This window comes from Nematostella vectensis, chromosome 2, assembly GCF_932526225.1.
Source record: "Nematostella vectensis chromosome 2, jaNemVect1.1, whole genome shotgun sequence".
In the NCBI taxonomy this organism is placed as follows: domain Eukaryota; kingdom Metazoa; phylum Cnidaria; class Anthozoa; order Actiniaria; family Edwardsiidae; genus Nematostella; species Nematostella vectensis.
The window spans coordinates 15,833,121-15,858,747 of NC_064035.1; the positions used below are offsets into that span (position 1 = coordinate 15,833,121).

The 25,627-nt window shown below is 42.2% G+C and overlaps 2 protein-coding genes across 7 annotated transcripts in view; one reads left to right on the forward strand and one right to left on the reverse strand.

The window, feature by feature from the left end:
- Positions 1–8,024, forward strand: part of LOC5516763 (polycystin-1) — a 30,440-nt gene extending 22,416 nt beyond the window's left edge. Inside the window, exons 15-22 of one of the 2 annotated variants that reach the window (XM_032386640.2) lie at positions 1,063–1,293; positions 1,511–1,804; positions 2,800–3,616; positions 4,260–4,567; positions 5,153–5,332; positions 5,651–5,896; positions 6,268–6,433; positions 6,551–8,024. In XM_032386640.2, coding sequence (XP_032242531.2) covers positions 1,063–1,293; positions 1,511–1,804; positions 2,800–3,616; positions 4,260–4,567; positions 5,153–5,332; positions 5,651–5,896; positions 6,268–6,433; positions 6,551–7,998 — 3,690 coding nt within the window. In that variant the 3' untranslated portion in view covers positions 7,999–8,024. The remainder of the gene's footprint in view (positions 1–1,062; positions 1,294–1,510; positions 1,805–2,799; positions 3,617–4,259; positions 4,568–5,152; positions 5,333–5,650; positions 5,897–6,267; positions 6,434–6,550) is intronic. The other variant, XM_032386641.2, reaches the window with a different exon arrangement.
- Positions 4,860–25,627, reverse strand: LOC5516806. Of its 5 annotated transcripts, none has more exons than XM_032386645.2 (21): positions 25,222–25,627; positions 24,563–24,653; positions 23,530–23,627; positions 22,034–22,095; positions 21,699–21,711; positions 20,685–20,751; positions 19,521–19,555; positions 19,022–19,113; positions 17,110–17,214; positions 16,728–16,786; positions 16,244–16,311; positions 15,813–15,995; positions 15,267–15,349; positions 14,734–14,835; positions 14,333–14,447; positions 13,704–13,856; positions 13,207–13,277; positions 11,754–11,832; positions 10,361–11,239; positions 9,525–9,766; positions 4,860–5,377 (listed from the first exon to the last, which is right to left on the reverse strand). In XM_032386645.2, the coding sequence occupies exons 1-20, from the start codon at positions 25,322–25,324 to the stop codon at positions 9,531–9,533; spliced, it is 2,694 nt and encodes an 897-aa protein (XP_032242536.1). In that variant the 5' UTR covers positions 25,325–25,627; the 3' UTR covers positions 4,860–5,377; positions 9,525–9,530. The 5 variants fall into 5 exon arrangements, with proteins under 5 accessions (XP_032242536.1, XP_032242534.1, XP_032242533.1 ...); XM_032386643.2 differs by having other exon boundaries at positions 9,525–9,796; XM_032386642.2 differs by lacking the exon at positions 4,860–5,377 and having other exon boundaries at positions 8,366–9,796.

A 25,627-nucleotide genomic window follows, 5' to 3' on the forward strand; every position in this document is an offset into this window, starting at 1 on the left:
CCTGTGCTTCGATCACAAATCCTAAAAATTGGGGAGCTAATCACCCTTCATACAGCAGGGATGCTGAATTGCGAGAGCGCAGATACATCGTGGTAGAGTCGAAGGAGCGAAGGCATAAAACAGGCGCCTAAAGGCTGATTTAGGGGTCGTCCACACACACACAGATTCAAAAGTATCCGGATTCGTTTTGCCGAAAACGCATCGCTTGATTCGCGTCCACACTATCATTTTCGCAGCGTGTTCGCCTGGTTCCAGCCGTCCACACTAACACGGATTTAAACATTTGAAAACGCTGAAAGGGAAACGTTATTTTTATAATATGCGCGTGCTCAAAGCAGCAGACGCGCCTGCGATATGACGCCATCGTTTTCATTTTGATACGGATTCGACCGTCCGCAATACGGACCAAAGTATACGGATTCATTTTGATTCACTTTCGACGGCGTTTTCAAAAATATCCGGATTCGCTGGATCCAGCGCGCGTGTTAGTGTGGACGGAAGGCCTAACGGATCTAAAAGTATACGGATTCAAACTAATCCGTGTTAGTGTGGACGGCCCCTTAGACAGCACGATTTATACGTATGCGACCTGCCTACATGTCTTAGCCCTTAATTACACACTACTTCCGTAGCCGAACGTCGTAGTGGAGTTGTAGCCTGATTTACACTCTAAGACTCGAGTGGTAGAGGTGTTGCGGGCAAGTCGCGGCATAAGTCTAAGTCACGCTGCCAAATTCAGACTTAAGGCAGCCGCCATACGACTCAGGCTTGACTACAAAACACAGCTTAGATCGAGACTTTTGGCTTTTCAGGAGGGAGGAAAACCGGAGAACTTGGAACTACGGAGCAAAGGCAAAAAACAACAAACTCAACTCATGTCGGAATCGGGAATCCAACCCGGAACCACGTGTTACTCCGAGACTTTCGAGCTGGGAGATGTTTGCTAAGTCAGTTGTGGGGGGAGGGAGGATCAGAAAGCACAGTTCAGAAAGAAAAATAGCTGTATGCAAGCAAACAAAGTTTGTCTAACGTTTTATCAAGTCGTTGTTTTCTGGTTTCTAGGTGGGCAGAAATACCAGTCGCCAAGTGACACATTGCAAATGCTCGCATCTCACGTGGTTTGGTGCAAAGTTATTCATCCCGCCTAATGCCATTGATCTAAGCTCAGCAATAAAGAATTTCGCTAACTTTGACGAATCGCCTGCCTTGCTGGCCACATTCTGTGCCATTCTTGGGATGTACCTAGTAGCGCTTATCTGGGCAAGGAGACGAGACCTCAAGGATACTAGCAAGGTAAACCTGATAATATCAAGAAAATAACGGATGATACAGAGGTAAAAAACAATAATACCGGAGTTTATAACGGATAATACGGAGGAAGTAAGGCAGCAACAAGATAAAAACGGCTAATACATACCGAGGTAATAACGGATAATATAGAGGAAGTAACATTACCAGAGTAATATCTGACAATACCAAGAATATATAAAACCAAGTTCTCTTTCCCTAGGTCGGACTAGTAGCGGTACCGGATAGCGACATCAGCGACCTGTACCGGTACGAGGTGACAGTGTACACGGGGCGTGGCAAAGCTGCGGCCACCACCTCTAATGTGACACTTATCATGTGCGGTGAGCTGGGTGAGAGCCAGGCTGTCACGCTCACGGATGACAACAGTGAAGTGTTTCAGGCGGGAGGAATTGATTCATTCTTTGTCACGACTCCAAACCCACTCGGAGCGCTCTGCTACATCCGTATTTGGCACGACAACACAGGGAGCAATCCCTCGTGGTACCTGAACCAGGTAAGGGTGTGATATGGCACACACGGTTCAATCCCTAGTGGTACCTGAACCAGGTAAGGGTGTGATATGACACACAGGGAGCAATCCCTTGTGGTACCTGAACCAGGTATGGGTTTGGTATGACACACAGGGAGCAATCCCTTGTGGTACCTGAACCAGGTAAGAGTGTGATATGCCACACATGGAGCAATCCCTTGTGGTACCTGAACCAAGTAAGAGTGTGATATGGCACACACGGTTCAATCCCTAGTGGTACCTGAACCAGGTAAGGGTTTGGTATGACACACAGGGAGCAATCCCTTGTGGTACCTGAACCAGGTAAGGGTTTGGTATGACACACAGGGAGCAATCCCTCGTGGTACCAGAACCAGGTAAGGGTGAGATATGACACACACGGGGAAATCCCTAGTGGTACCTGAACTAGGTAAGGGTGTGATATGACACACAGGGAGCAATCCCTCGTGGTACCTAAACCAGGTAAGGATTTGGTATGACACAAAGGGAGCAATCCCTTGTGGTATCTGAACCAAGTAAGGGTGTGGTATGACACAAAGGGAGCAATCCCTCGTGGTACCTGAACCAGGTATGGATTTGGTACAACACAAAGCAGCCCCTCGTGGTACTTGAATCATTTAAAGATTGTACATGACCACTGCACCGTGAACCCTAACACCACCAATACTATAAATTTATCATCGTCGTCGTGATCATATATTAGTAGCGCAACAACAATAAAAACGGCATATCAACAATAGTAGAAGATAACAACCACTACACCTTCAACAGCAATCACAACATCAATAACCTACACCACCACAAGTAACGTGCTTGTTACTAGGGTGTAGAAGTCCTATATTCTTCACACTCATCAATTCATCTTATATTACGTGTTCGCAGTTTATTCAAGCATTCAAACCAATCGCAAATCTTGTCCATATCAGAACACCTAAATACATGTATTGGATACCTTTACTTATCGCCAATGTTCCCTCTAGGTGGCCGTACGTAATATCGATTCAAACGAGAGGTTTTACTTCTTGTGCTACCGCTGGTTCGCCTGTGATGAGGGAGATGGTGAGGTGGACCGGGTTCTACCAGTAGCAGGGAAAGAGGAACTGGCGCAGTTCATGTATCTGTTCCGTTCGAAGGCGACTCGAGATTTCTCGGACGCCCACTTGTGGTTCTCGATTGCTTTAAGACCGTGTCGAAGTCTTTTCACTCGTACTCAGCGGGTGACATGCTGTCTTTCTCTCCTACTATGCACAATGCTGGCAAATGTGCTATGGTACCAAGTACCTCAATCGCAAAAGGAAGATGTTATCTTTGAATCTGGATTCATTCGAATCACGTGGCATGAGTTGCTGATTGGAATTCAATCGAGTCTACTTGTGTTTCCTATAAACTTGCTTATCATTCAAATTTTCCGTAATACAAAGCCAAGGCCGCTACACAAGGATGACAGTTGTGAAGTGAAGAGCATTTGCAGTAGGTCAGTGACGACTCCAGCTATAGCCCTTCAAGATATTACAACGGTAACAAGGGAAACACCGGATGTGGTTAAATCCTGGACGCATTCAGAACGACGGCTCGACAGCCCATACAAACAGCGGCGTGGCGAAGAGAAGAAAAACCTGGACACGATTGAAAGACGTTTTTCCAGGAAACATCCGTTCAGAAGCCAAGAGAGTGTTGACGATGACCTATTAACACTCCTTATAGAAACCCGTCTTGATGGGCTCTACCGTGAGACGACTCCAGAGAACAAAGCCCCTGCTGACATCAAGCATGCGGATAGAGCAGACTTGTTTGAGCGTAAGGATGTCATGTTTATTTGTATTTCTTTTTGAGGAGGGAGGGAAAATACTCTGACCTACAACTTGTATTCCTGGATGGCAGGTCCTTCATGATTTTTTTGTACATATTTTGTATTACCCACCCACTCATGTTTTTGTTTGTCCATCGCCCTTCTATAGTTTTTAAATCCGCCAGGGCGGTGCAAGGTAACAGGTGGTTTCCCCCATGTTGTTGTATCGCCCACGTCTATAGGAGTAGTCTCGTCCACGCAACAAACGTCGCTTCGCCTTCGCATCAATGTGTTTCGCCCACGGTTTATAGCAAAATTCGTTGTTGCGCAACCTCGGCGAATTCGAACTCCTTGTCTCGTTTGGGAATAGCGCGTAGTCAATCAGCCGTCTAAACCAATCGATGGTGTCATAAGACTGCACACAGAGAACTGATTGGTCACGGTGGTATGACTGACTACGCGCTATTTCCAGACAAGAAATGGGTTTAGAATTTCTCGCGGTCGCGCAACAAAGAATTCGGCTTTAAAATACGAGTTACTCTGCTTTAGAAACATCAAACTAATGAAATACTCTACCGATCGCAAAGATTTTTTTGATAAATCTCGAATCAACGATTTAACTCTACCAATCCAATCTATTTTCATTGGTAGCGACGGAACAACCAAGCCCTGTGTCGATAGAGAGCTTTGACTACGTAGATGGTGCAAAACCGCTCTTCAAGTCCCCTGCCGAGGCGAACGCCCGCAAGAGCAAGAAGGCCAAGGAGCACGTGGGAAAGGTACTACTGCCCTGGTGGTTTGTGTACGTGGGCTGGGCTCTGTGTCTGCTGACGGCTTGTACAGCGGCGTTTTTCACTATGCTGTATGGTTTGACGTTTGATAAACCCAAGCAACATGCATGGTTGATATCGATGTTCTTCTCCCTTGTACAAGATATTTTTATTTCCCAACCTTTAAAGGTAAGTCTAAGCCTATAAAAGCCTAATGACGAGGGCCCCGTGTATTTGATGGTTTCGCACTAATTTAAAAAAAAAAAAAAAAAAAAATTTCCGTTATTGCTAGGCAGGCGCAACTTTCTCACTGAAACACAAGCGTAAGAGAACGAAACTACTTAATTTTCTAGCGCTTTTGTTTGATTCTCATTTGTACTGCGCTTGGCCTTGCGTCCTAGTGAGCACAACGTTCGCCAAACCTTAAGGAGCAATATATACTTTCACAATGGAAAACTCTAAATGAAGTATCAAACTTCAATCATGGATTATTCTTTCTTATTAATAGACAGCTGTATTTTGTTTGTATTTTTCAAATAATTAATATAAAGGAATAACACATAGGTACTTCTCAAGGAAGCATTTCTATGAGCTCGACCCCCCTCATCTATCAATCCTTGACTTTTCATTGACTATGGATATACACCTGGTATCATACCCCTTTGATACTGGGTCCATAACCTGTAGATAACAGGGCCCGCCCAACTTTTTCTTAGCTGCTTGGCTTTGATCCAACGTGCAAACAAAGCTGAAGATTGTCATCGCTGTTTTTAGGTTCTAGGTTTTGCTCTTGTTTTCGCACTCGTGTTGAAGAAGCCGCAAGGTGAAAATGATGAAAAGCTGAACTCGGAGCTCGCCAAAGATCGTCAGTGGTTAGAGGAACACGTGGGTCAGAGAGACAAGCGGCGTAACGCCATCTCAAACGACAAGCCGAAGTACTTGCCTCCAGATCCGGTAAGTACCTGCGCCCAACAACCACTTGCAGTCCTAGCGGCGAGTCTATAAGGTTAAAAGAACAAGCAAAATGAAACTTGACCTGATGGAAAGGTATTTGAGGGTTTAACATTCTTGCGTAAAGTTCTCCTCAATTCGGCAACCATAGTTAGTAGAGAGACTCTTCTAATAACTATGCGGCAACATTAAAAAATAGAAACTGGATCCACAACATTTTTTTTTCACTTTTCTTGATTTACTACACCCGGCTTGTAATTCCCAGACTCGGTTAGTAGAAAAACCGGCATACGTAGTTACTTTGTTTGTGTCATGTTGTAGTCCGCCCTGCAGCGAGCTCGCCTTCAGCGCTTCAAGGAGCGTAAGATGTTCGAGGTCATCCAAGAGATCTTATTCTACGCGCTCTTTGTCTGGGTCGTACTGGTGGTCGCTTACGGGCACAGGGATCCTAACGCGCACGTGATGAACCAAGGTCTAGAAGACGTGTTTTCCGGCCGGGGTAACAGCTGGATGGTGGATTATGAGCCGCCCAAACTCAGGAACAGAACCATAATCAAATTTCTAAGGGTAAGATGGTCTAACAGTGTACAGTGTAACCACAGACGGACACTTTCACACTTTTAACAGTCCCCAACTCAAATCAATTCTTTTGAGTCTTTCCAATTTTTACTGTTGCCGTCTTAGGCTAAGTTCAAAAGTCATATTATCCATGAGCCGTATTCAATGCATATACATGCAAATGAAGATTAAAATTAAACAAACGACATTTGCATGGATTTGCTTTGAATACGGCTTATGGATAATACGACGTTTGAACTTATGGTATAAGTTGCTTAAATTCGCTAAAGGTTCAAACCGCGGTTTTTCTATTATCGACGATATCGAAACAAGCAAAACATGACCATAGTGTTCCTGACGGGCATTCTTTGTTGTTTCAGGTGAGTGACATTACATCATTTTGGAATTGGACAGAAGCTGTGCTCATTCCAGGCCTGTACAGTGAGTCTTGGTATAACGGACGGTCGGATAAGCCAGGTTTTCTAGCGGATCATACCTCATGGATGCTGGGTACCGCACGGATGCGACAACTTAGGGTGAAAGCGGGTACGTGTGGTACACCACCACCACTAACCACATTCACATGACCGCGCAACAAACGACACGCGACTTAACAACTCCTTAACAACATATTCCGCTAACGAGTGCTTGTTTGATTCTCAGGAGACTGCAAAGTTCATGACGTGTATAGTGGATATTTAGCCCAGTGCAACGGCCCATATAGCTGGGACACAGAGGATACTACACCTGTTTTCAGACCCGGCTGGCGGCCCGCCCCATCCAACTACTCAACCGCCCAAAACGCTTGGAAATACCGCGATTCGAGCGAACTGAGATCATTGCCACACCTGGGTAAACTGGCGCTTTACAGTGGAGGAGGCTACGCGTTTGACCTCGGCAAAAAGGAGAAAGCCATGGCTATGCTTGCACAGCTAAAGCGGGATAAATGGGTGGACAGATCCACGCGCGCGATTTTTGTGGAGTTCACTGTGTACAGTTCTTACACAAATCTGCACTGTGTCGGCTATCTCCTCCTAGAGGTACTGCCAAGTGGGGGGACAAGTCCGTTTTCGGAACTTCTCGTAACGCGTATTGATCGTTATGCCGGCAACTTCATGATTTTTGTCCTCCTCTGTGAGATCTTATTTGTGCTATTCACCGTGTATTTCACCTACAAGCAAGGCAAAGAGATTGCGAGGGAAGGCGTCGCGTACCACTTCCACGAGTACTGGAGCTGGGTGGAGCTTGTGTTGAGCGGATGTTCGTGGACCAGCATCGTGTTATACTTCGTGAGGTTCGGCATCAATAAATCAACAGTGTTGACCTACCACAAGGATACATCAGTCTTCGTCAACTTCCACGCACTCGCTGCGAGTGATCAAGTCTTCGGATATGTTTACGCATTTGTCGCATTTTTCGTCTCTCTTAAATTCCTGCGTCTTTTTCGATTCAATAAACGAATGTCGTTGTTGGCAACGACATTAAAATGCTCTGCAAAGGAGCTTGCGCATTTCTCCATTGTCTTTGGTCTGGTGTTCATGGCCTTTGTTCACTTCTGTTATCTCATCTTCTCGACCGAGCTGTACATCTTTCATACCGTGCTATCGACCGTCGAAACACTCATCAGCGTCATGCTGGGGAAATTCAGCTACGAACGTCTTCTCCAAACCAACCGTCTGCTTGCGCCATTCATGTTCTTCTTCTACAGCATTGTTGTGGTGTTCATTCTGATCAACATGTTCATCTCGATCATCATCGAGAATTTCCAACGCGTCAAATCGCAAAACGACTTGCAGTCCAATGAATACGAGATAGTTGACTTTATGACGGAGCAGTTTCGCGATTGGTTGGGGTGGACACCGTTTGGTTTATTCATGGGATCTAAGAATCGTGTTGGAGTCTCTAAGACTGCAAACGCAAAAAGACCTTCGTACAAGCATCGCGCTCGTACCAACCAGGCAGAGGTATTGAAGACCAGGGTGGACAGGTTGGTGGAGCTCATTCAGAGCGTCCACTGTGAAGAAGACGATGAAGATTTCTTGAAAAATGACGGAGAAATAACTTACAGGTCATCGGAGAAGCAGGCGACAAAGCGCAATATGATAGCGTGATATAGCAGTAAAACACACACACACACTAAAAAAATTGTCTGTACAGTATACATAAAAAATAGTGATAGAATATATTAGTTATAACAGAAACTGTAAAAATGGAAAAGGTTTCGCCTTTACAAATTCTTTAAATCATTATAACACTTCGCAATGATCGTTTTCCACATGCTGACCGACATCGATCGAAATTTTGATGTACAACATGTAAAACATGACCGCAACGTTAAAAAGTGAATGTAAGAAAAGAGGGAAATCAGCAAATTAACAGTTTCGAAGGGGCGAAGTTTAACATCCCATGATATTTTCGAGAGCATGGCTTTTCGGGATGTTTCAGAAATATCCCTGTATCATAAGCAAGACAAATTGCAATGATGTTATGTATTTATTGAAAAATATATAATCTTTTAATTGGACGCTTATTTGCACGTCTAACAAACCAATATATATTTCGTTTCCCTGGGGGATAAAAAAAATGAAAGATACAAAGTCCCCCTATATTTTCGTGTCGTTGGAGCTAATACAAAACAGGTAACGCTCCAGAAATCTATTCCACAGAATCTACCGGTTTTGCATTTTTCAAAAAATTCAGCGGTTTTACAATGCCCTTGCCGGTGAGCACTATCTGCCTCGTTCCCGGGCTGCGTACGAGCGACGAGCACGTAAGGCATACTGGGAAGGATAAAGAAATGTTCCTTTGCGAATCGTTTACCCTTCCCATGTTCCTTTGTGAATCGTTAACTCTTCCCATGGTCCTTTGCGATTTATTTACCCTCACTATGTTTTTGACGAAACGACAATCCTTCCCATGATACAGAGCGAAAAGCTTTGTTTCCCTGTCGAGAGCCTGGGGACGAGTCAGGAGCACGAGTAACCATAACACACATTTTGTATGGTATATATCTGTCATAATCGAAATATATAGAATATATATAGAATTGTAGCTTTTGAAAGTAACGCATAGAATATTATTTGCCTCTTAAGTTTTTATTTTGAGCTTTCTTGCTCAAATGAATCTGGTCGATCGTTTCATCTTCGTGTGCATGCATTTGCATTGAATACGGCTCGTGGATAATACGACGCTTGAACTTAGCCTTACAGCACCATTGAGAAGAAATAATCTCGCCTTAATTTGAAAAATTACCAAGGCCCTTGGGACGAGGTTTAAGAAAAAGTGGACGAATTTTGTCCCCTAGATCACGTATAATAATATTGAAAATCCACATTGTGATTAATTACACATACCACATCATATCACCTCTCTTTTTTATAAACGACTATGAAATGGCAAATGAAAAATTGGAATTAATAAAACACCATAAAAAAGAAAGAAGATGAAAAAAAAAACATGCTCAAGAATCCAGCCCCGCGAGAGACCCGCCGGAAAGTACAGTACAGTCATTAAGGCCCGCAGGGTCTCCGAAAGGGTCTCCAAAGAGAATAAAAAAACGATTCTAGTGACATTTATATACGTATATAATATAGATTTATACAAAATATAAATGTATATACAATGTCTATTCACCTACCATCGGCTACGTATCGGTTTTACTTGACGTGTTACTTGTCCGTTGTCGGGAGACCAGCGGAACATCCAAACTGTCGCTGTCAGACACATCCATTAGCACGCACTCACTTGGGGCTTCGTCATCGCTCTCAAACGCATCACATGCCACTTCGAGCCTGCTGTACTCCCCGCTGACCGTTGTAGGGGAACTTTTAGTCGTGCCTTGGACTAGGATCTTGCGCACTGACTTGGGTGAGCGTTTCACTGGAACGACAGAAAGCAGGGCGGTGATCTCTACGATGACAAAATACCCCGTAAAGCCCCGTGAAAACAGCGTCAGCCTTGCCAAACAAAGAACTGAACTGCACACCAAAACAAAGGGATGACGAACGACTTTGCATTACAGCGATCACTAATTCTACGGTTGACAGTGAGAAAGCCGAGCCATAGAGCCTTGCTAGCGTCTGTATAAGGTATAATTTATAAAACAGTTTGAAACTCGAAGCCGCATCGTCACCAGTTCACTTCCGGAGGTCCGACGGAAACCTCAACCGTTAAAAGACAAAAGAATCTATTAAAATCCGAGATATTTAACATGCCATCTGCTGTAAATTATCAATCACATCCTCGAAGAAACTTGCAATTTATACACGCTTTCAATATTTTGAAATATTTTTCGCGTTTTCCGTTAAAAATCATCGGATATTGTAACGTAATCGACCGGAAGAAACCTGGTGACAATGCGGCTTTTAGCCATCAGCCTCACTTGCGTCTTTGTAAGGGAAGTTAATGCTACTGTAAGACGGGACATGATATGATGCCATATATGTAACACAATGTAAAACTAGTCTCGCTCACCTGGATCGATCTGACACCTCCACATGTCGATGGATTTGCCATAGCTATCCACGCGCTTGGACAAGCCTCCCAGCACCATCAAATATACAATTCCACTGTTCTTTACTACTGGTGGGAACACCCTTGCAGGCCCCTGCCCTGGGGAGAGGTCTTGGGCGCTTACTGGTTTAAGCAGAGCTTGAGGGGGTTGCTGTATATTTCGCCTATCTCCTGCACTCGTTGTCGCCACATCTTGCAACAACTGCACGCAGTGTTTATTTATCACATTGGGTGCTATAGTCTTTGCTTTGCTAGTACCGGTAAAACTTGTCACGTGATGTGCATCCGGGACCTCGCCTCTGCCTTGATTATCATTAGCAGCAGTGCATGTGTTTTGTCCAAGCGGGTTCTGGGTAACAGAGGAAGATGGACTCATGTCTACCCCGTGATTCACCATCGATAGCGTCTCCACGTGACCAGGATCCAGCTCACTTATCAAAGAGTCGAGCGAACCGGAAGTCACGTGATTTCGTCGATTCTCTGTGTCAAGCACCTTCGCCGCTGAAGACAGGGATCCTAAAGAGCCAGATGATTCTCGGGCACGATCGGACACGAGGGTCATGGCTGATTCAGGTCGAACCCGTAAACGCTTCACGATCTCAACTGTGGTTGCTAAGGATAATCGGTTCGCGGTTGCTAAGAACGTTGAGTCTGTACGGACCGCTTCCAGGGACAATGAATCTTCCCTATCTAATGCCGGGGTGCAGGGTGGAGCTGAGTGAGCAGACGTGGGGCGGAACGAAGAGATGAGAAAATCAGGAATGGTGATAATGGAATGATGACTGCGAGCCGGAGGGTAGATCAACCCACGAGTGGAGATGGCAGTCCAGCTGCGTAAATCTTCGAAGAACATACAAAATGAAAATGATCACAACAGGCAAGCAGCGTCTGGTCCCTAGAAACCAGCTTAATTTATACTATCTTGGGGCTATATGCCTTTAAAAACCACTGCCAATATCAACGTTTCTTGCAGATCCCACTATCAGCAATTCAAACAATATCACGCTCATTAAGTAGTCATCCATGTAAGAGGTACGCGAAAAATGTTCTCTCATAGATATCGTATTTGTTAGTTTTTGTTATGAGCCTATCAGAAGAAGTAATATCAGTAGTTTTAGTTGTCTTATTTTACTAGGTTTCCCAGGGATCATCAGAATAATAATAAGTAACTCAAGTAATCAAAACATTAGGCAAAATCTTGTTTTAATAAGTGTAACTTATGCTATGATATTGTGTCTTAGCCAATCAAACTTCTAGTATTAACATCTTTAACACGCCAGTGTGAATTGCGTTTTGGTTGCGTAGCTCTTGCTCACGGAGCATTACCTTAAAACCTTTTCTTTGAAAAACTCACCAAAGTCAAACCTCCACAAGTGATTATATAGGGTGCCATCTGTTGACTCGCCCCCAAACACGAGCATGCCGTCACCCACCTGAAAAACGAGACATTCTGATTAGCGCGTAGGGATCGTGACGGGGGTTATGGCATTATATAGGGGGGGGGGGGGGGTGGGGTTGACACCCATCCCATCATGCACTTCGTCATAATATATTATTAACCGCCGAGCGTCGTGATGGTGCGCAGATGACCTGAGTCATGAAGGCGGTAAGAGCAAGATGGAATTGTTCCGATGCATTCCGAGGAAGAAACTAGCTTTATTATAGACGAATGCCTCGACATTGAAAATTAAAGATTTAAATTTGAAAATAGATATTTTCTTTGCCTTTCAAATCCACGGCCTTCATTACTCAATCCCGGACGATTTAACGATTTAATTTCAATACCTATGCCTTTTATACTGTATTTTCATTTTTCTTGGTAAAGATTGCACTGAGGGTCATGAGAAATGTTTGCTACAGCTCAAAATGACTACAAAATCACGAACTTTAAAAAATAACGTGCGTGCGCCGGGAATGGCGTCATTTTCGATTGCCCATGAAGCTCGCGCAGACAGTGTGAAAAATAAAATACACCTTCAATAACCTCATTTTCTAGCCAAAATTGGCAAAATATTCCTCGAATTTAAGGCTTAGTTGAAGTATAATTATTCTTTTGGCAAATCCTCATCAAATCTGTGCTTGATATGTTATTTTAGTCAGTCAAAAGCTAAGACGACCGGTTCGTGCAACCCGAGTAAAACAAGATGGACAGCAAAATGACGTGATCAATTTTCAGAGACCAGTTGATTCAAGTAGTCTATCTTCAAGGCCAAAATTCGCCCCTTAGGAGTGAGGTGGCTTAGAGTTAGACCCCGATTAAAAGTTTACTAAAGGCCTGATGAACGAACTAGCTAAAGTATTAGGGTAGATCCTTAGAATACGAAATATTTGGATAAGAAAAATGTAAACAAACAAGACGGCAAGGCAATGTTTCGGAGACTTAGTTTACATCGCAAACCTCACAAACAAATTTCACGCGAATTTCACGCGTTTTTTGCTGCGAACTAGAAAATTACGCGCAAGTGCTCATGGACAGGGTGTCAACCCCTCCACTAGACATTACAGGTGACGTGACGGGTGTACAAGTGGCGTGACGCGCCGTGACTGGTGTAGAACATGGCGTGACAAGATTGGTGCAGAGCATGACGTGACTGATGTAAAGCATGATATGACGTGACTTGTGAGCTCGTTTTTTTTTTAAAGGAAAGTAATACGCGCTGAATCTTTGACAACTCTCCAACTCTCAAACACCGTTTAAGCTATAGAAATAGTGAAACTCTCATCAACTCTCCCGAGACATAAACGACCTTTGACTATGTTTGTTAAAAATACTAAGATACCGCTAAGAAGGCACTAAAGTGTCTAACCTTAGCGGCAGTGTGTCCAAAGATAGGTGGAGGGGAGCCCTTAGCTTTGATCCGAGTCCACTTCTTTGCCGCTGAAACAAGTCAGACAACACAATTATTGGTATCAATGAGAACTGAACAAGCTTCCCATAGTTGTCCGTGGGATGCACTCCTCCTAGATCTCATGATCAAAATATGGAGTCACAATTAGAAAGCAAGATTGCACGCAAATGATGAAGAAGAAAATAAATCAATATTTTCACAATACTCAAAGAGGCTATTTTGATTTATCTTTTACAGTAGCTGTTTGTTTGTGTAAACAATCAGTCCTCGTGCATGGAAAATAATTGATAAATAACCCTGCTTACCAATATTCCTTTATCATCATCATTATCATTATTATTATTAGCAGTAGTACAATTATAAATTATAAATATTATTAGTTGTTTTTGTTGCTAACGTTGTTGTTGTTGTTTTCCTTCTTGTTCTTGTTATTATGGACATATAACCCTGCTTACCAATATTCCAGAGCCACAGGTCGTTTTTGCACTGCAGCTCTTCCAACCCACCAAATACAACCATGCTCTTGTCGAACACCGCAGCAGAGTGCGAGTACCGAGGGCTCGGCCACTGGCTCGACCTACTTCTCTCACGTGACCACTTGTCAGTACCTTGGAAAATCAATAGATGAACAAAATGAGAGTCATCGATGAACTGCCATTATGCCTGAGCCTGTCGACTTAGTGGTGGCGATATAACATACAGCGCCTAATACTCGCACAGGGACAAGTCTAATGAAGCAAAAGTGTTGATGCTGTTTGTATCGTTGTATTTTTCGGTTCTGAGTCTGTTCAAAGTCCCTCCTACTATCTCGTTAAAAGGACGTTTTACATGCGGTAATATGAGCAATAAGACTATTGTAAGGACATAAAACAATCTCCGACCTAACAAGGCCTCGCTTTTGTGCCCAAACTTCACAGAGTTCACATAATCATCTAAGAAACTTCCCATATACCACAGAGTTCACATAAATCATCTAAGAAACGGCCCATGTACCCATGTAAATGCCATCGATGCCACTTTCTGGATCTTCCTGGAGCCCCAAAGGAGTAGTAGCTTACAAGAAAGCCAACGAGTAATCCCTTACCAATGTCATATTTCCAGAGCTCGTTAGTAGCACCTCTTATGTCGATATAGCCACCGAAAATGAAGAGGCAATCCCCGCATACAACAGCTGAGTGAGATTTGCGATTCACGGGCCCCTACAAAAAAGAACAAGTGGGTAATGTTATAAACACTTTAACGTGAACGAGGCAAATAGACGGAAGGACAGACATGGGCCGCGCTAATAGAGAGACTGGAGCTTAAGCCCCCCATCCCTAAATGAAAGACATTTTTATACATTGTAATTTAGCCCTCCCCCTCGTCGTGATACATTTTTTCTCCTCTACCAAAGTATAATAAGCGGCCAATGGCAGCCAGACAGACCAACAAATACATAACAAAGGAAATAAAAGGGATAAAAAGAGACATAGACATTAGACGCACCCTTTGAAATGATCGGCTCCAACTCAAACTCGTTGTATCAAACATCCACAAGGGAGTTTCCGTAGAAGAAGTGAACTCTCCGCCAAATATAATCAACTTCTCCTGGAAAATGAAATACAAATAGACATTAATGTAAGCCGAGTTAGACACTAGTTCGAGTTCAGTTTGTGTATTAGCCCCTTCAGACGGTTATACCGTGTTCAGTTTGTGTATAAGTCCCGTTAGATGGTTGGTCGAGTTCAGTTTGTGCAAAAGGCCCGTTAGACGCCAGGTGAAGTTAAGCGTGTGTATAAGGCTCGTTAGACGCTAGGTCGTGTTCAGTTTGCGTGTAAGCCCCGTTAGACGCTAGGTCGAGTTAAGGGCGTGTGTATACCTTAAAGGGTGTGTGTATACCTTAAAGGGTGTGTGTATACCTTAAATGGGGTGTGTATACCTTAAATGGGGTGTGTATACCTTAAATGGGGTGTGTATACCTTAAAGGGTGTGTGTATACCTTAAAGGGGGTGTGTACACCTTAAAGGGGGTGTGTATACCTTAAAGGCTGTCATGGTGTGCTCCTGCAGAGATGGGGGTCGATTATCGCCTGATGATGGTACGGACATCCACGCATTGTCACCTATGATAACAGACTCAAACTCAGCACAAAATTGTTGACAGTATATCTGAAGGGGGGAAGTGACAGGGGCTATAAGAGATGGGAAACAACCCCTTTTGTCTCTTACCTCAACCAAGGGGACCCTCCATACCCCATCAATTCAGCTGACTCTGCTATGGCTAAAGCCCTACTTCACTTTTTCCATAAAAGAGTGCGGTCGTTTCCCCGTGTTCATGAATAAAGACGTGATTATGTTGCGTTTTTTGAGAAATGAGAAACATACCCTCCATGGGGGAATCTTTTAACACATTGCTACCAAGGCAAGCTAAGACGCGTTTTGTATTGATTACGTTGCGTTTGTAAGAAATAAGAAACATACACTCGATGAGGGATCTTTAAACACATTGCTAACCAAGCTAAGGGGGAATCTTTTAACACATTGCTACCCAAGCTAAGACGCGTTTTGTTCAAAGTACACTCATACCAATGTCATATCTCCAGAGGTCTTTAAGCGACGAGCACGCACCGCGTCCCCCGTACATGTACAAGCTATCATGCAGGAGACACGCTGCAAGTTTGCTACGACTGCGAGGCTTCTGTTTGCTCTGTGGAAAAACTGGGCTCCAAAGGTATTGTGCTGAGGCGTAGCTACTATCGAACAGGGGCTCTGAAATAGAGAGAGGCGTAGCTACCATTAAACAGGGGGCTTTAAAATAAAGAGATAGTCGTAGCTACCATTAAACGGGGGTTCTGAAATAGAGAGAGGCGTAGCTACCATTACATGGGGGCTATGAAATAAAGTGATAGGCGTAGCTACCATTAAACGGGGGTTCTGAAATAGAGAGGCGTAGCTACCATCACATGGGGGCTCTGATATAAAGAGATAGGCGTACCTTTACAATTGCATTTGCTTACCGTTGTCCGTTTCAGGGGGTTTCATGTCATCTAGGTGGATCCAAGTTTGCTTTCGAACTTCTGTGGATCTGAAATGCAACACCAAAAGTCAAATTCGCCCTCATCAAGACTTCAAGACCTTCATTAGACCTAACCCATATACACGCCTCGTCCCTTCACCAGACCTTACCCATATACACGCCTCATCCGTTCACCAGACCTTACCCATATACACGCCTCGTCCCTTCACCAGACCTTACCCATATACACGCCTCGTCCCTTCACCAGACCTTACCCATATACACGCCTCGTCCCTTCACCAGACCTTACCCATATACACGCCTCGTCCCTTCACCAGACCTTACCCATATACACGCCTCGTCCCTTCACCAGACCTTACCTATATACACGCCTCGTCCCTTCACCAGACCTTACCCGTATACACGCCTCGTCCCTTCACCAGACCTTACCCGTATACACGCCTCGTCCCTTCACCAGACCTTACCCATATACACGCCTCTTCCCTTCATCTGGAGCACGCTTTTCCTCCTCTAGGCGTGTGAACTGAAATGAAGACAAAAATGTGATAAAAATTTGTGCCTTGGAGAACGTGTTTTCTTCTCTACGGGAGAGAAACTGAAATGGGGACGAAAATGTGATTTGCACTATATAAGCCCATCTATCTGAAATGTAAATCTTTTTGCATTGATTTTCTGTTGCACATTCAGTTGGGTGGGTGTATCCTCTGGGCACGTAACCCCTTGTTCCTAGTGACTCTGCAGAAACATTCGCCACAGTAAGTCGCACAAGTCAGCCGCAGAGTCGCACAAGAAAGCCGCAGAGTCGCATAAGTCAGCCGACGTTTATTCAGAGACGTTTAGTCTCACCTGAGCTGTCTTGTCCTTCAAGCACGACTGACCGAAGATGGAGTCGAGCAAGAAGGGATGACACTCCATCCACGATTTGAACACTTGCACAGAAAGTTTGTTATCCTGAAACGTTAAATACATTGTTACGCCAAAGCAATTAAGAACACATAATCATTCACTTGTCATAGCACGTTTGAAAAATAAAAATAAAAACGTGTATACCACGAAGTCACTTGCGACACATACTAAACGGCTTTGCTGTAGCTTGTGGTCTTCGCCAGGAGGAGGACTGATTGTTTCCGTTTGAGGACTAAACATAGTTTGACGTGCTTCTTTTAACAGCCAGCTTCCTTTTGAATTATGGTATCATTGCTTCATACAAAGCGAGTCTGAATTTGAAATAAGCGTCACTCGAATTAGCGCCAACCTCAAGACCCCAAAATGAAACAAGCGCCCAGTCCGCTAAAGCGAGCATTTCGGTATCTTAAAAAACGAATCGATATGGCGTGATTACTATTCAAAACAATAAAACTATATTCAAAACAACATAAAACAGTATGTTCAATATTTGGACATATATATAAACCATTCTTTAGTACGGCATTCAAGTGAAAAAACTTAGTGAGGCAATAATTATAATGAATGAGAACTTGGGCGTTTTTTATGATTTCAATAAAAAATATAAGTCTCCTCGCTAAAACAGCTTCGAGAATCTCGCACAATACGAAATCAGAAACATGTCTACCCAGTTCAGTTCTGAAATGAATTATTCCCCATGACCGTACAAATAGAATATTTTCTACCCAGCATGTGTCACAAAAATCATCCAAATCTTCAAAAAAATTATAACCACTGAAATCCCCTGCCAAAGTATGAAGAAAACGGTTGCGAGATTCAAAATAAAAATTCAGGTTCGACATTGCTCATGTATCTCACCTCGCCTTTGCCGAATAAGATAATAGAACAAAAAGCTCTTGATAATAAACCCCGGTTGAACCATCTTCAGGCGCTTAACCCGTGACTGGGTTATTTTTGTGACGAAGTTTTATGTATTGAGTAACATGGAAGGCACTTCATTTCCTTGCATGCTATGCTATCAATAGATATTACCATGCGTGCTGTTGAAATGTGAACAATGGATATTACGTCACGCAACCGAGATGAGAATGGACACGCATTTCACGCACAGAAATGGCTGCAACATGGTCACGCTGTCACGCACCAATATGTCTGCAACACGGTCACGCTGTCACCCACCGATATGGCTGCAACAGGGTCACGCTTGTCACGCACCTACTCTATCTCCTTGTTACGTGCATAACTCATGAATAATTCCTAAGATAGGTGTAAACCTATCAAAGCTTCGCTATAATTAAAAAAAATTTCTAAAACTACCAATAAAGCGTGACAACCTGAATGACCCCCTGTGCACCCAGTCTATTCGACCAGACTAATATTGATATTACAAAGCGATTCGTCGCGAGCTACAAAGTCTTATTCGAAAAAAAAATGGGCCAATGGACTCACGCAGGGCAGCGCTTACGGTAGCGAAGGGGGGGGGGGGGGGGGGGGATGGACTGAGGGCGCTGTCCTCGGGCCAGACACTAAGATCGTCCCAGTATGCTGCTTATCAATCCGACTCAACCCGCGTAACGTAAGAATGGTGAATATCCCGTTATATGCACTGTTTGTAACTAATGTGGTCACTTAAATTACGATTGTATTTTGCTTTACTAATAAATGTAATGCTATGTTTGAACATTGGGACCATGGCCTATGGATAAGGCAGCATAGACGTCAAAATGCTCACTAATCACATGTTAATTTTACTATGTGTAAAGTAAGTTGTAGATCACTGATGATTGAAAGGACATGAGACAACAATTTCAATGCTTTTGCGCGAGGATCTAGGTCATTAGATTAGCCCTACCTTGTCCACAGAAGTAGTCTGGTTGGTGAAAGCGTCGTGTACGATTCGGCGAGCCACGCGATCTACACGCGCCTCGTCAATAGTGACATCACCTTTATAATATTAAAATGTTGTTACTCTTTTGTGATGACAAAAGTGCGGTGTTATGCCTTAGTACTTGACCTCTCGAATAAGCAACCAATATTGATTTTTATCAAATTCCACAAAGGACCCTAGATTCGAATGCTCAGCGGTATATTTTGCATATTATTTGAAAACTCTGATCATTTGTGGAAATTTCATTAACCTTGCTTTATTTGTATGATGGATTTGATTGGAACCAGGGCCTTCCAGCATTTATACGATTTCTACTACCTATACAGTGTACCATGTTATATCTAAGACATTAAGAAAACTGGGGGGGGGGGGGGGGGGGGAACATTACGAAATGCCTGCGTATTGTCAGAAAAGTAATCCACACAAAAACATCTTGAATATGACACTAAAAATGTTGAAGTACCTGGCTGATTATCTTCACATTTTCCATTCACTGTCCTTGAAAGAAAAAGAGTAACAATCAATTAATCCATTTGGCAATTAATTCAACTACAATTGACATTTTTACTTTGTGACATAAAAAAGTGCCGTTGGGGCCGGTTCCTGAAAGGCCGATTAACTTAACCCTAGACGAGCGCCTAATCCCGGGTTAAAATGCGCTAATCGTAGGTTAGCTAACCTACGGATAACTCACCGTTCCCGAAAGCCAAGTAATCCCCCGATCTGGATTAAGCGAGTGAAAAACTGGTTTGACGAGTAAAATTCACACAGGATACCCAGTAGATCAATAGAGAGCAACTCAAGAGAAGCACCAAAACACCTGTCATTTGCAGGATTCGAGTTGGTGCGTGACACTAGCGAGACAGATTCATTTCAAGTATAAATTTCATGTAACTTTATGTCTGTCTCAGCACAACTTCCGAGTCAGCATCGCAACGAAGGTCGCATAACAAAGCGAAATGTTAGGACATTTGATCCCTACATTGTTTTTGTGAAACGTCTTTTTTGTCGGCAACTCCATTTTATGAAACTTTAGTCTGTTAGTTCTACTAAAAAGTTTGGTATGCCTGTGTTACGCCAACTAAACCGTAGGTTAGCGAGTTAACCCACCTCGCGAGCAGGGTTAGATTTTACCTCCAAACTAACCCAGAGTTAGCGCTTACCAGCGTTTCGGGAACAGAACTAATCCGGGGTTAAAAATCGAATCGTGGGTTAGGGCAAATTTAACCCTGGGTTAGCGCTAATCGGCTTTTCAGGAACCGGCCCCTGAAGTTTGCCGCGAGAAACATTGCATTTCATATTTCAAAGGTTTTTCTGTTTAATCGCTGAAGACCTTGCAAGTATGGTATTCAGTTCCCATTACAGCTCCGCACTCGAGGAACCTCTGTACACTGTAAAAATAGCGTCTCTATCGCAACGCGGACTCTCCATAATGGTAGACAGGGTTTATAGTAATATCTTTTGATTTCTACTAGCTAGGGAAACTGAAAAGTGTTTGGTTTTAGTGCTTAAGGTTAGATACTGCTTCGAACACACTATTTTTTAGGGGTAAGAACTGCTGGCTAATTGCTGGCTTACAATACATTACCCCAAACCAGGTATTCAGTATCGAACTTGTTTACTTTACCTGGTTGTTGCAGAGAGAACAGACTTGATAGCAATATACATTTCCCCTGCAGATACACCATCTGATCCTGTCATGACAACCACAACCAATAAATTGACAATTATTGAACAGAAAAGACTGGTTTTGTTAGTTCATTTACTGGGGGCATGTGCCCCCCCCCCCTCCCCTAATATGTAAAATTTATAAAGCAAATTCAGGGCTTCTGAAATTATGCGGAAAAAAAACTTAAAATTAGGCGGGATTCTTTGCTAAATTACGCGCTAAATTGCGCGGAAAATCAATCATTACGCGCTAAATTACGTGGGATTTTGCAATACATTTTTCTTTAAAAATCAAAATTTTGCGGGATTCTTTACTGAATTACGCGCTAAGTTACACGGAATATCAACAGTTACGTCCAAACTACATTTTGTACCGAAGGAAAGGTTAATTTTTTGCGCGAAAATATCTTAGGCGAGTTTTCATTGGCTCCTAGCCACCAGCCAATTAAAAAAGGTATTTTATTATTAGTCCTAGGCCTATCGCGGTTTAGCAAAGAACGCCTAGTCATTTTATTTTTTTTCGAAATTCAGTTCGAAATATCGCACTCTTACGAAGAATATCTTTTTTTTTTTTTTTTTACGAAAAATAGAGGTAAGAACCCTGAAAGAACACATCAGCTGTGCACTTAAATGTTTTGTTTTGCACTTAAATGTTTTGCCAAATTACGCGGGATTACGCGGAGAAAGCCAAATTACGCGCTTCCGCACAAGCGCGTAATTCCAGAAGCCCTGAGAAATAACCAGTAGGGGCGTGGCTTTGCCCCCAATAATTTTAGTATTTTCTTAATGTTTCTGTATTGTGACCCCAATCTTACGTGTCTTGGTTTATGGACGTCCCACTATTACAGATACTCCATTGAAAAAAAGCTAAACTAGATCGCAACAGTTATGTGAAAACAAGAGAGGAAACCTTAGGGAGTATTTATTTGGGTCAAGATCTTTCTAAAGCAGAACTGTATCATTATTTACTTACCATCTAGGTTGAACTACACGATCATGGCACATGTGGAAAAAACATAAGGTACATTAATACTGCACATATCCATGATGCTCTCATCAATAATGTCCAATGCTAAACTGTTTTCTGGCTTCCGTCATTCAAAATCGTAATTACATTTGTTGTTTTTGAATTGTTCAACGATTGAAAGCCATTTTTCGTGCTGGCCAATAAAAAGGCTTTCAACATGAATGTTAGAAGCCAAAAGGCAATTTTCTAGGTGTTGGAGAATATTGTTAATCACAGTAAGTAGAACAAAGTGTGTTGTGTTTCTCCAAATCTACAGTGTAAAGCCATGTAAAACCACTCACCATGTCAAAAGCAATTTGTGACTTGTCATCATTAGAGCCTTCTAAGCACATAGACATACCCTCTAAACGAAGCACACACTCAAATGTTAAAATGTAAAAAATACAGTCCTAAGATGTTTGACACTAAACAGACTGCTCTATCTATGCAATCTGGGTGTCCCCCGCACAGATACTGAACAATGTTGAGTGATGAGGCCCCATCAAAGTTTGATGCTCATAATAATGATATGCTTTAGGGAAGACTTTTAACAAGCAGTTATCAAAATTTTTTTAGTGTTATCCATAATATCTAAAAATAACAAAAGAAGTAGGTTATTAGGACACATAAAAAATATTTCGTTTTTGGTCACAATTCCCTCCCTAGAGCAGGCAGGTGGGCAATTTTTATCTTTAATTATTTTGAATAGTTTTAATTTTAAAATTTAAGGTATTGAAGATATTAATAAACTGCAGTGTAAAGACAAATACTCACTAAGGAAATAACCCTAAATATGTACGCCTGCAATTCAATTAGAGAATGTGTGCAGTAACCTTTTTTCATGTGTGAAAAAATAACAAAAGAAGTAGGTTATTAGGACACAAAAAATATTTCGTTTTTGGTCACAATTCCCTCCCTAGAGCAGGCAGGTGGGCAATTTTTATCTTTAATTATTTTGAATAGTTTTAATTTTAAAATTTAAGGTATTGAAGATATTAATAAACTGCAGTGTAAAGACAAATACTCACTAAGGAAATAACCCTAAATATGTACGCCTGCAATTCAATTAGAGAATGTGTGCAGTAACCTTTTTTCATGTGTGAGAAAAATGGCTTATACTCATGCAATCAGAGAATTCTACTACATTACTGCAGTGAAAGCTTGAAGCTTTTAATTTGTGGCTATTCAAAGTCTATTTGTTGTCATTATTCTTGCTGAAGATATTTTACAGAGAAAGACTTAAAATAGAAAATTTAAAGATTTAAAAAAATTAATTTTATGAGGCACAAATTCTAGAGGCGGGCAGTGATCAGAAATGATAATATTTTTTAATAGCCTTACTGTAGTTAGGGTAAAAATTCTAAATCAAACCCTAGAACCTGTACAAAAAAATAAACTTATTACAAGCTGATAAAGCAGGCCCCTGTTAAAACTGAGCCTAGCTTGCCTACTCTAAAGCCTACTCTGGAGTGCTGCATAGAGGGGGAGCAAGTATGCTTTTTTTTTTAGAAAAAAATTCTCACAGTACAATCCTATGATTCAAGTTATCAAAAAAAATTATCAATACCAAAATAAAGAGCAGGTACAGTAGTACTTCTATTATTTTTTTAAGATTTATCTGGTAGGTACTTTTCCAGTAGGTACTTTACTTGGGCAGTTCAGCATGGCCCCTTTTTTTTTGACACTATCACCACAAGTTATAACCCTAACCTTAATATAAACAACCAGACAAAGATGTCTTATTGCTGTATGTCTAAGTGAATCTATAAGAAGACTTATCTTTAGCAAACATTCTTACCTAAAAATTCATTCAAATCAATAACTCCATTCTGGTTCTTGTCAAATGACGTAAACAGCCTTCCTCCTAGAATCCCACCAAGTGGAAAATAGTGCTCACTGCAAAATATCAAAACTTGGGCTAATCAGAGAAAAATAAGATAAATAAGGGGCATGAATGGTGCCTTTAATCTAGTAGGCTTGAAATTAAAGGTTTAAAAGTATTTTTATAGTTCTTATCAACATTGTGAGACATTATCAAATACCTAACCTGTCAGTCCCATAGCCAGGGGGGTTCAGGGGGTACGAAAGAAACCCACACTCAACGAACCCTCCACCCCCCCACCCCAGCTCAAAATCCTTGCTACGGGCCTGCACATCAGTGTGAAGATATGGACTGCTCGAAGCAGTTAACCATTCTGAATGCAGGTTAGCATGTAAGCACTGTCACTGAAGATGGTTAATGGGTATCATGGGCAGTCGTTCTTTTACCTTTTACATCCCTCAATAAAGGGGGGGGGTGAATAGGTTCGCAGATCGGCGGATTCGGCCCCGAAATGGTCACGGATTATGGATTTAGATGATTATTTCAGCGGATTGGCGGATTTTGGAAATACGGCGGATCACGGATCTGTTGACAATTTGGGCACGGATTTCGGATTTTCACTGCTTTGACGGTCGAATTTCGGAATTAAAATGAATTTCAATCAATGCTATTGTTTATCTGTCAAACCATGCGGATCTAAAAATATCTGCGGATCGACGGATTTGCCCTGAAAATGTTGGATTGGCGGATTTACATACCCCTATTCACCCCCCCAATAAAGATTTATGATGTGCGATGACAAAAAGGACCTTCAGGCTTTAGGTTAATGGTAAGTTAAGCTATTGACATCCAACAATATATTATTGTTCAAACTCTAATGCCATAAAAATATATGGCCTCACTGAAAGCTAAAAAGTTATGCAGCGAAGAAAAAAAATTCCTGAATGAAAAACACACCCTCCCATTTCTGCTTTACAAACAAGTCTAGGGTTGAGAAATTGGCACTCACAATGTTCTCCTATCAATGCAGTCATCCTTGGGAGAAAGAGATGCCAATTTGTGGAAGGCCTGAACTAGACTTTTTTGCTCACATTCTGAAACTGAAAAATATATGTACAATAAACGCAAGAAAAAAACAATTACTTAATCAAAATAAATTAATCCAGCCATGATAGGCACAAAACAACAACAAATACAACTGCACTACATATTCAAAATAGGTTGAACTGATATACACCATCTAAATTCTGCTATAGCTTTTCCTGAAGTTCAGTTTCACTGCATGGGCCAAGAAGCTAGGGGGGGGGGGGGGGGGGGGGTACACCATATGTTGCTTGAAACTTGTTGCCTTGAAACTTGGCATAGTACTATTTTGTTGGTGTATCAGACATCTTTCAGAATAAACATTGTGCAGTACACCTATGCTTAACAAAGGTTTCACGATATTCCGTGTTGAGTGTAGTATCTAGTCTAAATCCCGGTAAGAATGAGTTCTTTATTAATGAGAATCTTGGCAAATTAAAAAACTTCTACCACCCAACATCATACCATGTGTGTAATAAAGTTTACTTCCATCAATCTCTCGCTTATAATCGATGCGGTTCTTAAGTAATAAGGAAATACTTAATGAGAATAATTAGTTTATACAACAAGTTTTTGTTAGCTTACATCTTGTGGACGGTTGAGTACTGTTCGTAACACCAGGTGTACTTATGGAGCTCATAGTCAATTCGTCGTAAACTTTAGAAGATTTTGTTAGGTCTTGACCCATATCAATTCAAATCCGACATTGATAAGGCTTTAAACGGCCTCTCTGTTTGCGGCGGCTCATCGAAAGTCATTTAACTTTGTTTCCCGGCGTTCAAGGAACGGCTTTTGACAAATTTCCATTCAAACTAGCAGCACATCCTTTAAAAAAAAAGAGTCTAGAGCTTGTCATGTAGAGGGACCATTTCTTGATGCGCTTCCATGTCTATAAATAGCCCTTTAGCATCCGACAAATAGGGAATTTCACTGTCATTTTCGTTGCATTTGGCGTTGCGATGCCCGTTCAGGTTTGGTTGCTGTTTACAAC